Source organism: Solanum dulcamara, chromosome 4, assembly GCF_947179165.1.
Source record: "Solanum dulcamara chromosome 4, daSolDulc1.2, whole genome shotgun sequence".
Taxonomy (NCBI): domain Eukaryota; kingdom Viridiplantae; phylum Streptophyta; class Magnoliopsida; order Solanales; family Solanaceae; genus Solanum; species Solanum dulcamara.
The window spans coordinates 74,925,239-74,938,033 of NC_077240.1; the positions used below are offsets into that span (position 1 = coordinate 74,925,239).

Sequence of the window (12,795 nt, forward strand, 5' to 3'; positions counted from 1 at the left end):
TCAAAATATTATTTAATTTTATGATCTTTAGAAAATTAAAATTAACAATAACAACATATCAGTGTCATTCCACAAGGTGAGATTTGATGAGGGTAGAATATACACACACATATTTTTAATCTTATCACTTAGAGATATTGAGACTGTTTTCGAATACGCTCAGCTCAAAAAAAAAATTCAAAGCAAATTAAAATTAGCAATTACCAAAAACAATTTTTTTAAAAATAAACTTAAGAAAAAGAGTAAGACAAATAAATTAATAAAAATAATTTCAAAGACAAATAAATTAATAAAAATAATTTCAAACCACCGATCAGAGTTATGACGGAGTGGTAAGTACATCTTTATTCTTAGTCAGTAATCTCGAATTTGATTTCATTGGGTATAAAATCATTTTTATTAGAGAGTTTTTTACCCTCAAATATAGGACTTTCCGATAAAATTTAGATTTAGTAGCGCTCCGATATGCCTATCGAATATGGGATAAGAAATAAAAAATTCAAACCGGTTTGACATAAACCACAAAACCATACATACATGCAACAAAAGTTGCTCATGTTGATTTTGACCAATTTTGTGACACGCTTCTCTTCTCTTCTTCCTTTCTAAAATCTCCTCTCTCTCATTAGGTTTTTTCCATTTCCACAACAATTTTTCTGTACAATTTTTGTATTGGTTCCCTTCCAACACACTTTGTATTTTTTTTTTTCTGTATCACCAAAAAATATGAAGACGTCTCTGAAGAAATTGCGAGGATTGGCTACTCTTAGACATGAAAGAAAAGAACGAAGGCTTCGCCAACCATCTGACGAGCTCGATATGGCTGCTCAGGTTTTTTTAAATTTTTTTTTTCTTCTTGATTTGGTTATGGATGTTGGTTAATAACATACAAGATGCAATTTTTTTGATGAAAATGAAAAAAAAAGGGATTAATTTAGACAACCCCAATTGGTTTTCTTGTGTAATGATGTGGGTTTGGAGAGTAATGAACGAATATGGAGGATTTAGAGGGGGTGGGGTGGGGGGTAAGGATTTTTAGTGTATGGGTTCTAAATCATACAGTAATTCTTTTGGCTTAGTGGGTTCTCAATAGATTATTTGTATACAAATGAAGCGTTTGACCCAAAGTTACTGGGTTCTGCCGAATCCGTATCTACTATGCTGGCTCTGATCCTGAGGCCTGTCCAACTAGTTTTGGAGTGAGTTGCAGTTGATTGATTCATTGGTTGGTTTCCATAAGAACATCCATTAATTTATGATATGCTTAAGGTATTTTGTTCTAAATGTGACATCATTTGGAACGCCAATTTCAGTACTTCATTCGTCTGGTTTGCCTAGGCCTTAGCGGAGAGAGTTACCGTATACCTGTATTGGTAGTAGGTACCCGTGGATTAGTCCAAGTGGGCTCAGGTTGGCCTAAACATCACCATTATTGAAAAAGATGTCTGTCATGACTTTGCTTCTCCATAGTATGTTGTGTGAACAAAGGGTCTTTCTTGGAGGGTTAATATTCTCTTCTAGGTGGTATATATATAAAAATATAGAAGACTCTGCTAATTGAAAAGAAATGTTCCCTTTTGATCGCATTTAAATTATTAATCTTGAGCACTGGTATATGCAAAAAGCATTTTCCGTGTTACTAATCTGGCTCAAAAGTTAAAACAAGGTTTTCATTGTAGTAATATAAGGGGTGTGAACTTGGGTACGTATAGGGCCTATACTTGTAGTTAGCCCCGAGGAAATAATGAATCGATGTTCAGCATCATGCTGCAATAGTGTGAATTGTTTTAGCGGATACTACAAGGAAATGCTGTTTGTTGTAGACTATGCCGTGGATGTAAATGAAATTTTCATTCTCTACCACTTGGGGTCTCATTCAAAATGCCAGCACTGTTTGTAGGTGATTTGATTCAGGAATCAGCTTTGAATATATGATTTCCTAATCCGCTGTTCTAATCTTCACTTAATTTATATATAGATGAGAGTTCCTTAAAAAAAATCTTCACTTAATTTATATATATAGATGTATAGCTGAGAGTTATGAGAAGTATTTTGTCAATTTTTCTGGTTAAAGTTTATTACAATTTGGTCTTTGACAGTTGCTTTCACCTCTCCTAGGATATGCAAGAAATGAAAGATTGCTACGATAGGTTGCTTTCTGCAGCAGCTGCAACTGCAAATGGTGCATATGGTAATTTACTGCCATTTCCTTCACTCCAGCTTCTGAACTGCGTGTTTTCTTTTGAAACAACTTTACAATATGATAGTATCTGTCTTTCGTCTTCTTAGAGTAGCTTTAACTTGTAAATACTTTTACGAATAGAGAAATCCTTAAGGGCCACTTGGCACATTGTTTGAAACTCGTATAAATTTTTGAGAATCATTCATGGGCTAGAAGCACTTGTATCTAACTACTTTTCACTTACTTAAATGCCCCAGATAATAATGGTTGTAAACATAAAACACTCTAGCAGAGAGTATGTTTCGTTTTGCATCTGTCATAGGTTTAAGCATTAAGCTTCAATGGAACACATTGGTGACTTTATGTTCCTTCTCTGGGTTCCTTGAAGTGCTATTGCAACTCATTCAGCCAAATAGAAAAGAAGTTTTGGTTAACAAGGTTACGTATCAACACAAAAGAAATGGAGTTATTAGTTAACATAGGCTTTTAATGAATCAAATAGGGAAGCAAAAGCATTACCTACTAAATTGAAAATTTGAATGGTTAACGAGGTACTGCAAGAACATGCAGGTCCTGAAAATTTATGAAATGACTTAAGCAGATGGAAGCGTAACTAAATGCTGTTTTGTCCATCAAACCAATCTAATTTCTGGTCTTGCTTGTTTGAACTTTTCAAAAATGGAATAGTTTGCTAATTATACTTGCAAGCTTGAACTTATATTTTATTCTATGAGCTGTCAAAAAAGAAAACAAATTAGTTTAAGAAGCTCTATTTCTGTGTGCTTCAATCAATTATCACATAAACATTGTAATATGTTACACAGGTTGACCAATAAACAATGACGTACTGGCTAAACATAATATCCATATTTGTTGTACGTTAGTATGCATGCAGATGTGTTTATTATTAATTACTGGGATTATTCTTGAGCTTTCTTCTTTGTTTCTTACCAGTTGGATTCCTACTTCTGGAGAACTTTTTGTCTAAGTTATATTTAATTGCGATAGTCTATTTTCAGAATTTTCCGAATCGTTGCGAGAAATGGGCGATTGTCTTCTTGAGAAAACGGCATTGAATGATGACGAAGAAAGCGGTCAGTATGAAGCATTACTGTGTTTAGTTGATGAATTGTTGACCAAGTTGACTAAATTTTTTTTCAATAAGTCCGATCACCAAAATATTTAAGTTGTAGAGAGGAGACACTTTTATTTATTTGTTTTAGAGATACGATCACATGCAGTTCTAATGCTTTTTCTTGGGCGAAGCATGTTGAAATTTCTCGGTATTATAGGTGTTAGTGTAATCTGAACCTAGAGTTGTTGCCTGCTTCGAAATCCTGTTGAATTGTTGGAATCGCCTCATTTAAAGCATAACCTATTAGACTCAGGCTTATTCTTATTTATTAGATCTACAGCATTAGTAAATACTTATCTAACAAAAGCAAAAGGACCCAAGAAGAAAAGATCTATGATGTCCGTTCTGTTGAAGGTTCTCATTGCATGATAGAAGATCTGATAAGTTCCCGAATCGAAAGAAATGGATTATTCTGATCGTGGTTTCCTTCGTTCTTCAATCATAATGTGCACATCTTCGGATTGTTAGAACTCATTATATTGTAATTTTATACTACACTGCTGAATGCTGAGAGATCAGCTACAATTCTCCTTATCTTCTTTTTTTTTTCAATCTTGATTGTTAAAATTGAACTGGTTTCTATATGAACAGGTATGGTGTTACTAAAGTTAGGCAAACTGCAGTTTCAGCTTCAGAGACTTGTAGATAACTATGTGAGTGCTAAAAGTTGAATGTGAATTATTTCTATGTTCTCGAAAATTCCCTATTTTGACGAGTGTTTATGTTCTCTTTTCAGCGCTCTCATATTATTCAGACTATCTCAGTCCCCTCAGAATCCCTTATAAATGAACTGCGCATAGTTGAGGTTAGTCATTTGGATAAAGCAACTTTAGCTATGGACTACACCTGCTGATGGTTTTCTTGGGGTACAATGTGTTATTTTTCCTACGCTGCTATCTGCAGTTTCAAGAGCTTCAGTGTTCTCATAGACAAAAGAAAAAGTTTTGGGTGCTTTTGTTTCTAGTTCGCCATGCCTCTCCATTGTCTTGATACTTTTTCTTGATTATTTTAATAAGCAACGTGCAACATTTGAAATCGGACCTTTCATGTAACTGAATCTTTTTTGCTCTTCACCTACTCTTTACTTGGTGTGGTCGCTGACTTGTCATAAATGGCATATTATAATAGGCACATGTCCTCTTTATTGGGGATGCTTGATTCTTCTGGTGGTTGCATATGAATTCAGAGCATAACTTAGATTGCTTGTTAAATCCATTGGTGTCATGGTGCATGCAGAATAAGTAGGAGGAAATATGATTGTACTTTGGGAGATGTAATAGTGTAATAAATGTAAATTGTATTTTGCTTGTCTTACTTCAGATACCTCTTTCATGGAAATTTTATTTTACTAGATTAACACAAACTTTGTGTAAAACTTTTGCCACTTATTAAGTCATCTATTTTGACTATGTGCTTACTGTAACATGAAGACTAAGTAATCTGATATTTACTAAAATTGACAAGGTGAAATAGTTTGTCATTTTGTTGTTCCTTTTTATGGTAGATAGTAACTACTGGATTAGGCTTCCACTAAGAAACATAGTTTATGTGTTGACAATAGATATTGTTTCTTTGCTTGCAATATTTTCATGCTTAAGCATTTGACGTTTTCTTTATTCTTTGTGAAGGAAATGAAGATGCAATGTGACGAGAAGAGGTAAAACAAATTACTTCTAACCATTTGTGTAGCTTTTCTCTATGTGAGTGTCTTCTCACTTTCTCTTCTTTAATTTGCCAGAGAAGTGTATGAGAAGATGGTGCAAAAACACAAAGATAAAGGCAGGATAAAAGGAACTAAAGGAGAACATATTTCTTCTCACCAGCTGCAAGTAGCTTATGAAGAATATGATGAGGGGGCTAATGTTTTTGTATTCCGTATGAAGTCCCTCAGGCAAGGACAATCCCGCAGCCTTTTAACACAGGCATCTCGACACCATGCTGCTCAGGTTTTTTTCTCCATTGATGTTGATGAAATCCCTTACGTTTCATAGTGAACCAAAGTGTATGCTTGGACCATGTTTAGGGTGGTTGTTCATGAGCTTTGGCTTGTTTTTCAAATCAGTTATCTTTCTTCAAGAAAGCCCTCAAGTCCCTTGAGGAGATTGAGCCACATGTCAAATTGGTGACGGATCTGCATCATATTGATTACCACTTCCGTGGGCTTGAAGAAGATGATGGAGTTGATGCTGGCAATGAGGATGAAAACAATTCCGAGGATGACTCTGATGATGGATCTGAATCGCTTGATGATGGTGAACTGAGTTTTGACTATGGACAGAATGACCAGGTTTATTCATCAACCCATTCAATGGAGGTAAGCTTTTCTCCCTTTTTTTTCTTTTTTATTCTGGGATTTAAATGGAAATTCATGAAGCTGTTCTTTTACTTTGAATAGTGCTAGTTCTGAATTATAGATGATCTGTGTACGTGTCTGAAGGGGTGAAAGATAAAGTTATACCCTTGTAGATGACTCATCATATTAATCTCCATATCTTAAGTAATATTAGGATCCATAGGATGGCTGAGGGGGGTGAAGATAAATTATACCCTTGTAGATGACTGATCGTATTAATCAAGACTAAATAGACATCTTAATCAAGACTAAACTATAAATCTTTGTATTGGGATGGAGGTAGTGAGGTTGGAAACAACCGATAATCATTCGTCCTTTATTTTGTCTGATTCTTGTTGCCAGCTCTCAATCATATCTTGAAATCAATTAGTGAAGAGCCTATTTTACACTCCCTCCATTTCAATTTGTTTGGCCTATTTTGAGTTGGCGCGAAGTTTAAGAAAATAAAGAAGTCTTTTGAATCTTGTGGTTTTAAATTAAAGATATGTCAAATGTACCAAAATGTTCTTTAATCTTGTGGTCTTAAACATGTCATTTCAAAGTTGGAATTAAAGAGTTGCTAAAAGGGAAAGGGTCATTCTTTTCGAAATGGACTAAAAAGGAAAATAGGTCAAACAAATTGAAACGGAGGGAGTATATTACTCATTCAATCGAATCAAGCCAGGATTAAACTTCAGAAACACTGACGATGATGCAATTAATTAAAGATTATTCTTGATTCTGTACAGTAGTTCATTCGTTTGTACCATCTGCTTAAATACTATCCTCAATGAGTAATTTGCTGTTCATTAGTTACTATAACAATACATGCACCGGGAAATATTTTCACTGATCAAGTGGTTGACAACATGACGTTTCTGCAGTTGGATAAGGTGGATGTTGCTGCTCCTGAAGTTGCTTCAAAGGGTGCATCAAAGGTACTATACATTATCTTCACTGACCTCCTTTAGCAGTTGAAATCCTTTCTTTGGAGCCACTGCGTGTTTATGAATTTAATCTCTTTCATCTTTATCATAAAAATGAATTGAGGCATTTATTTTTTTGATAGAAACAAAAGATGAATTCATTTTTCTCACTTCGATTTGTTATGGTTTCTCCTTTCATATGAGATTGCTGAAGCCAACCTGTCACCATCTGGAGATTAATATAATATTTTCTTCTGTTGGGTTGTATAGGAAAATCTCAATAAGAGTCATGGTGGGAACAATTTTTCCTTCTTCAGGGATATCAACAGCACTAAATCAGCACCACTTTTGTCTGGGAGGAAACTAGATTCTGCTGAGGGTGCCGCACGAATGACTTCGTCACTCTCAAACAAGTTTCAACCATATGTTCTACCCACACCAGTTGAGGTGAAGATTCCAGATTCAGTAAAATCGTATAACATAGACCCTCAAACAAAGCGAACCAGCCAGACTACTAGCATAGTTCAGAAGTGGCATTCCTCCCCTTTGGATCAGGTCAAGTATGAAAAGCTTGTCGCAGGTGAGAAGTTACCTGGACCTATCATCTTGAATACACAATCAGCTCCCACAGAGAGCAAAAATAATGCAAGTATTGGTTGGTTGCCCCCTCCACTGTCAGAAGGCCTCTCATCTGCACAGCGTGATTTGTCCAATGCTAAAAAGGTCAAGAGACAAGCCTTTTCTGGTCCATTGACGGCGAAGCCATGGCCAAAGAAGCCCATTGTTTCTTCTGGTAGTCCAATTGCCTCAAATGGATACCCTCTGCATTTTTCTCTGCCTTTCTTGCATACTTCAACGCCTGAATCTTCATCGACCCCTAAATTATCTTCACGTACTTCTCTCATGTCATCACCTAAAATAAGTGAGCTACACGAACTACCTAGACCACCAGCTAAATTAAACTCTACAAGACCCTCACACCAGGTTACTCGGTCAGGACCTTTGGTCTCAAAAGTCCAGGAATTTTCTGCTACAAATAAAGCAGCAGTGTCTTCAGCTGCTTCTACACTACCAACACCTCCAGCTCTTCCTCGTTGTTACTCTATACCATCTAGCGGTCAGATAGAAACATCGCTTCATGTTTCTAAGCCACTGGAAGATATGGCTTCACCTCCTTTAACACCAATAGCCTTGGTGAAGGACCACCATACTTCCCCTACTTCATAGCCTCCGAACTAGCTAGTCAAATTAAAGGTGTAACTTAGAGAGCCACCAGTGATTTTCTGGGTTTTCAAAGGAGCTTAATCATTCTATCAGTTCAATCCAGTTAGGGTGAAAGGCAGCATTTTGCTAGGGTATCCTAATGTACAGGTTAAGTCTTCTGTTGCTTCTGATATATGGTGGCATTTTTGTTGTTACCGTAAAGTATGTCTGTTTTGCTTTTCTCATAAGATGCAGATGTCTTCACCTTGTAACTAGTTATAGCTTGTATGAGACCACAATAAGTGGCTTAGACAGCTGTTTTAAAAGGTTATCTCTGTAAATATCTTACAAGTAACCTATCAAGATGAAGAAAAGGAGGTACCAAAAAGGGAGCATATGAAATTTTAGAAATAATACATTTTCGTTTACATACTTCTTGGTAAGTTGTAACAGGTGTGGAAAATTACAGTTCAACTGATATGCTAATTACTTTAGTGAGAGAACTAGAACATTTCAAAGTTCAAACTTACTTTAGCTTAATGTATAACAAGTGAGCTGTTCTCAAGCATATTCAAAACAAATAGATTGATTTAATGTTCACTTCAGGAGGAGGATGCTCAGAATAAAAGTATGCATCAATTGAGATAGTTGTATATATGTATTTGTCATGAAATATGCTGATTCCCTAACCTCAGAGGCCGCAAGGAAATTGTCCTTTTGTATTGCATGTTTGTCACACAACTATTTATCTTGGTTTCAAGTTGCTTCTGTGCTGGCCTTGCTAGCTTGAATGTCTTTGTTTAAAAGAATGTTTTTTGTGTAATTCTCAAACGTAGGGTCTTCTGCTGTGTGAATTTTCTGAGAAAGAAGTCATAAGATCGATTACTCGGGAGTGTGGCTTTCAACCAACTCGGGGTGGTTGGTTGAACAACAACATACTCTATGTATAGACGTCTTTTGGAAATTTGATACAATACAAGTAACAACAACATACTCGGTGTATAGACACCTTTTGGAAATTCAATACAATACAAGTAACAACAACATATTCTATAGAAGATTAGGAGAGAGTAAAATGTATATAGACTTAACAGAATTGTATCAAAATCAAGTATCAACAACACCAATATTTACAAGTAATAATGTAATTGTTTTTCTTACGTACATATATTCCAATCACATAAATATTTATAGTACTGCAACTTGGCAGGATAATCCAATATTTCCACAAGTTGACAAGTAACCTGATTTAGGCCTTGACGTCTTGAACAATTGTTGTAATTGCAAATCCTACATAAGATAATAATTAACACCCTCTTATTTTTAAATTATTACATAAACTGTATAAGTTTCTAATCTCAAAAAGTGTACAATATAATTCTTATATATATATATATATATATATATATATTTATTTATTGTTTTACCTGTTTTGTTACTTCGATGGACAGTCCCAGCCAGTTTATTGTCTGAAACATTCCTGTTCATTGAATGGATGACATCAAAAGAAGAGATATATGCCGTGGAGTTCCTATTGTCCACAATGTGGCTAATAGAATTAAGAAATTAAGGGTATGATTGGTATGACGGAAAATATTTTCACGGAACAAATTTTCTTGAAAAATAAGTGATTCTTTTATGTACTTTTTGTGTTTTGTACATAAGCAGAAAGTATATCTTAAAAACATGTATATTTAATCTAAATAAATATTAAAGAGCTGGAGTTGAGGGTAGTGGGATTTGGGTTTGGGGGTAGGGTGGGGCTAGAGTGCATTGGAGGGTGGAGACGAGATTATTCGTGTGGATGAATGCGTTTTCCTTAGTTTTACTACGAAAGTTATTTTCTTTTTTTAAATTTTTTGACTAACCAAATATTAAAATATGAAAACATTTTTAAAGACACCCTGTATCAATATAGTAATTGTGCAACTTACATAAGCTCCAAATTGCCCCACAAGACTAGCTTCAAGACGGAAATTGGAATTTCCCCTGATAATTTATTATTATCCAATCTCCTGTAAAGAAAAACAAAAAACTCAATATTACACCAAATTATACCGGAAAAATTCACAAGTAGTATCCCTTATAATTGAAAAAGTAATTGTTGCCTTGAAATTTCAAATTATACAAGTGAAACTCGAGAATAATGTGTTGAAGTTTCACTTGTAAAAGTTGACCTAATATCTGTGTCTATTTTTTCAACATTAGTTCGAAAAGTGTTTAGTGAGTGTTATTTCTATGAATTATACAATCCTTTGCTTAGCTAAGGGCCTTAATTATAAGGTTGATTTATATATACGAAGAATGAACAACCAATAAATATAGTGGTGTATTGATAAGTAGTCCTTCGTTTTTAATTATAGGATCAAGTTTAAATTCTCTATTGAATTTTTTAATGCGAATTTAAATTTAATTAATCACATCCCAATATAAATATCAAAATACAAATGAGAAATGAAATGATGATGATGATGGTGATGGCGGCTTACATCCAACATAGGGATTTTAAATTGCCAAGAGATGATGGAATGTGACCACTGAGCTTGTTATTTTGTAACCCCAAGCTCACTAGCTTTGTTAGGTTCCCTAATTCAATTGGGATTGCTCCACTAATTGAGTTATTTTGAATTTGCCTGCCCATAATTAGTTACACAAGAAAATATTTAATTACATCTGAAATTGCATTATTGGATAAATATTTTCATCAAAAAGGATATAAGACTAATTTATTAATAGATAATCTTACAAGTATTGAAGATTGCTTAGCATTCCCAACTGAGGTGCCAAGGTCCCAGAGAGGTTAGCATTACCTAGTTCCCTTCATTGGTATATATTAACAAGAAATTAACATTTAAATTTTGTTTGTTGAGACGAATTCAAGATTTGTGGTTCGAATTGATAGCTATGAATTTAATTAATCAGTAAAAGACGAATTCTAGATTCACTTTTGTTTATTTAAAGAGGTTTATAAAAGGCAAAATACATTGATAATCTTTTAAATTTACCAACAAATTTTATTTAGATACTTGAGTCACGATCAGTTGCAATTGAGCAATTAACTTGAACACGTGGTAAGTGTTTTTTTAGACACTTCCAACTCAACTTTTGGAAAAGTTTTTCTGATTGTTCTCAAGCTATGTTGATAAGTTAATAATATAAGATATGTCACATTCTTAATTATACACATCGACTTCAATTATAACATGCTCGAGGTTTTACGACTTATTGAGGATGCATATAATTAAGGAAAGTGAATATTTTAATTGCTTAACTTATCTACTTAATGAATGTTTAAGACACACACAAAAGTTTTTCAAACTTTGAATTAAAAGTGTCTAATAAAAACATATTATCATGTGTACAATCGAAACAAGTCTTAAATCAAACGTCTAAATAAAATGTAATAGCAAATTCAAGAGATTGTTGATGTATTTAGCTTTTTATATATATATATATATAAAATAAAAAAATTAAATGGGGACATACACTCTTACAACACTATTTTGGGAGTTGCAGGTGACATGTAACCATGTGCAAGGGTTGATCAAAGTTGGGTCCCAACTTTGAAGCACATTGTTTGGGTCTACCATGTTAAGTTTGAATACATTAAGAGCATCCCCTGTTAATTACAAATACAAGAACAATAGGAGAATTTTTTTTTAATTAACATCAAACTCACCAACAATGAATTGATGGAATTATTTGATATTCTGTTTTATTTTATGTGTATTAGTCTAATTAAGCATAAAATTTAAAAGTATGAGAATACTTTTGAATAGTATAATCTTAAAGTTAAAGGTATATTGTATAACATAATAAAGGCATGCCTCGTATAAAGGAAAACGTTTTTCGTGGATTTGTTTTTGAAAAAATAAGTGATTTTCTAAATTTATTTGTAGTGTTTGGTAAGTAAGAAAATAAAATTATTTTTAAAAAAAGAAGTAATATATCTAGAAAAATACTATGGAGGTGGAGTGTCGTGGGGTGTGGAGGTTAGTGGCATTGAGGGTGAGGAGAAGATATTAAACTTGGAATACCACTTCTGGAGCTTATTTTTTCAACTTCTATTAGGGAAGTCGTTATGAGACTAAGCAGCTACAGACCGTTCCGACGTACCCTTGACCTATTTTGAAAAAACATTTTTCGGCTAACTTGAAAAATTCTGAATGATATCATTCTTTTGAGACGTGCTAAAAATATATCAAAAAATTAGAAATCAAACTCACCCTAAATAAGTATCTTCTGAATTTTGTGATTTTAAACATGTTGTGATTCATTTAATGAGTTGTAATAATGGGTAAAATGGGAACGTTAAAATGAATTTTTTACTACATATCAAAAAATATCATTCTTTTAAAATAAGCTAAAAAGAAAAAAGGAAGCAATAACCTTCAGAGTTGCATTCCACAGCTATAATGGCCAGGGCACCAACCAGGAATACAAGGGCAATGAACCTCATTTTCTTGTACTAGATATTATCTAAGGTTGGTGCAATACTTTTGAATATTTATACAAAAAAAACTATGTATTACGAAAGTGGATTGTCCACTTAACATAATATTCTATATTAGTGGGGCCCACTCAAAGTGGGCAACTAACCCACTTGGTTTTCTTCATCTTTGATGGCTATAAAATGCCATCAATTTGGCACAAAATAATCATCCGAAGAAACAAAAATTACATACTGCAATCACTCTCTTCTGTTTTATTTTTCTTACTCTCTCTGTCTAATTAATTGTTAAGGTAGTATATTCATAACACGTTATCAGCACGAGGCTCCGACTAATTTTTCAAGGTAACAAAAAGTGGTAAGAGTTTAATTTAAATTTATTTTCATAAAATGGCAAATATTTCAAAAATTGAATTTGTTGCTTTGGATATCTCTGGAAAAGATTACTCCTCATGGGCACTAGATGCCGAAATTCATCTTGAATTGATGGGTCTGGCAGACACCATCAAAGATGATAACACGGCATCTAGTCAAGATCGTGCAAAAGCTATGATTTTCCTCCGCCAC

At 33.9% G+C, this 12,795-nt stretch overlaps 2 protein-coding genes across 2 annotated transcripts; one reads left to right on the top strand and one right to left on the bottom strand.

The window, feature by feature from the left end:
- Positions 1-482: 482 nt before the first annotated feature.
- Positions 483-8,210, top strand: LOC129887602 (uncharacterized protein At2g33490). The gene is made up of 10 exons (XM_055962766.1): positions 483-831; positions 2,119-2,191; positions 3,202-3,276; positions 3,909-3,970; positions 4,054-4,122; positions 4,946-4,974; positions 5,056-5,263; positions 5,380-5,631; positions 6,534-6,587; positions 6,846-8,210. Exons 1-10 carry the CDS (start codon positions 727-729, stop codon positions 7,800-7,802), a joined length of 1,884 nt encoding a protein of 627 aa, XP_055818741.1. The 5' UTR covers positions 483-726; the 3' UTR covers positions 7,803-8,210.
- Positions 8,211-8,803: 593 nt separating this feature from the next.
- LOC129885091 (leucine-rich repeat protein 1) lies at positions 8,804-12,237 on the bottom strand. The gene is made up of 7 exons (XM_055959302.1): positions 12,168-12,237; positions 11,265-11,397; positions 10,525-10,596; positions 10,268-10,411; positions 9,713-9,793; positions 9,206-9,258; positions 8,804-9,068 (listed from the first exon to the last, which is right to left on the bottom strand). The coding sequence occupies exons 1-7, from the start codon at positions 12,235-12,237 to the stop codon at positions 9,028-9,030; spliced, it is 594 nt and encodes a 197-aa protein (XP_055815277.1). The 3' UTR covers positions 8,804-9,027.
- Between the last annotated feature and the right edge of the window lie 558 nt (positions 12,238-12,795).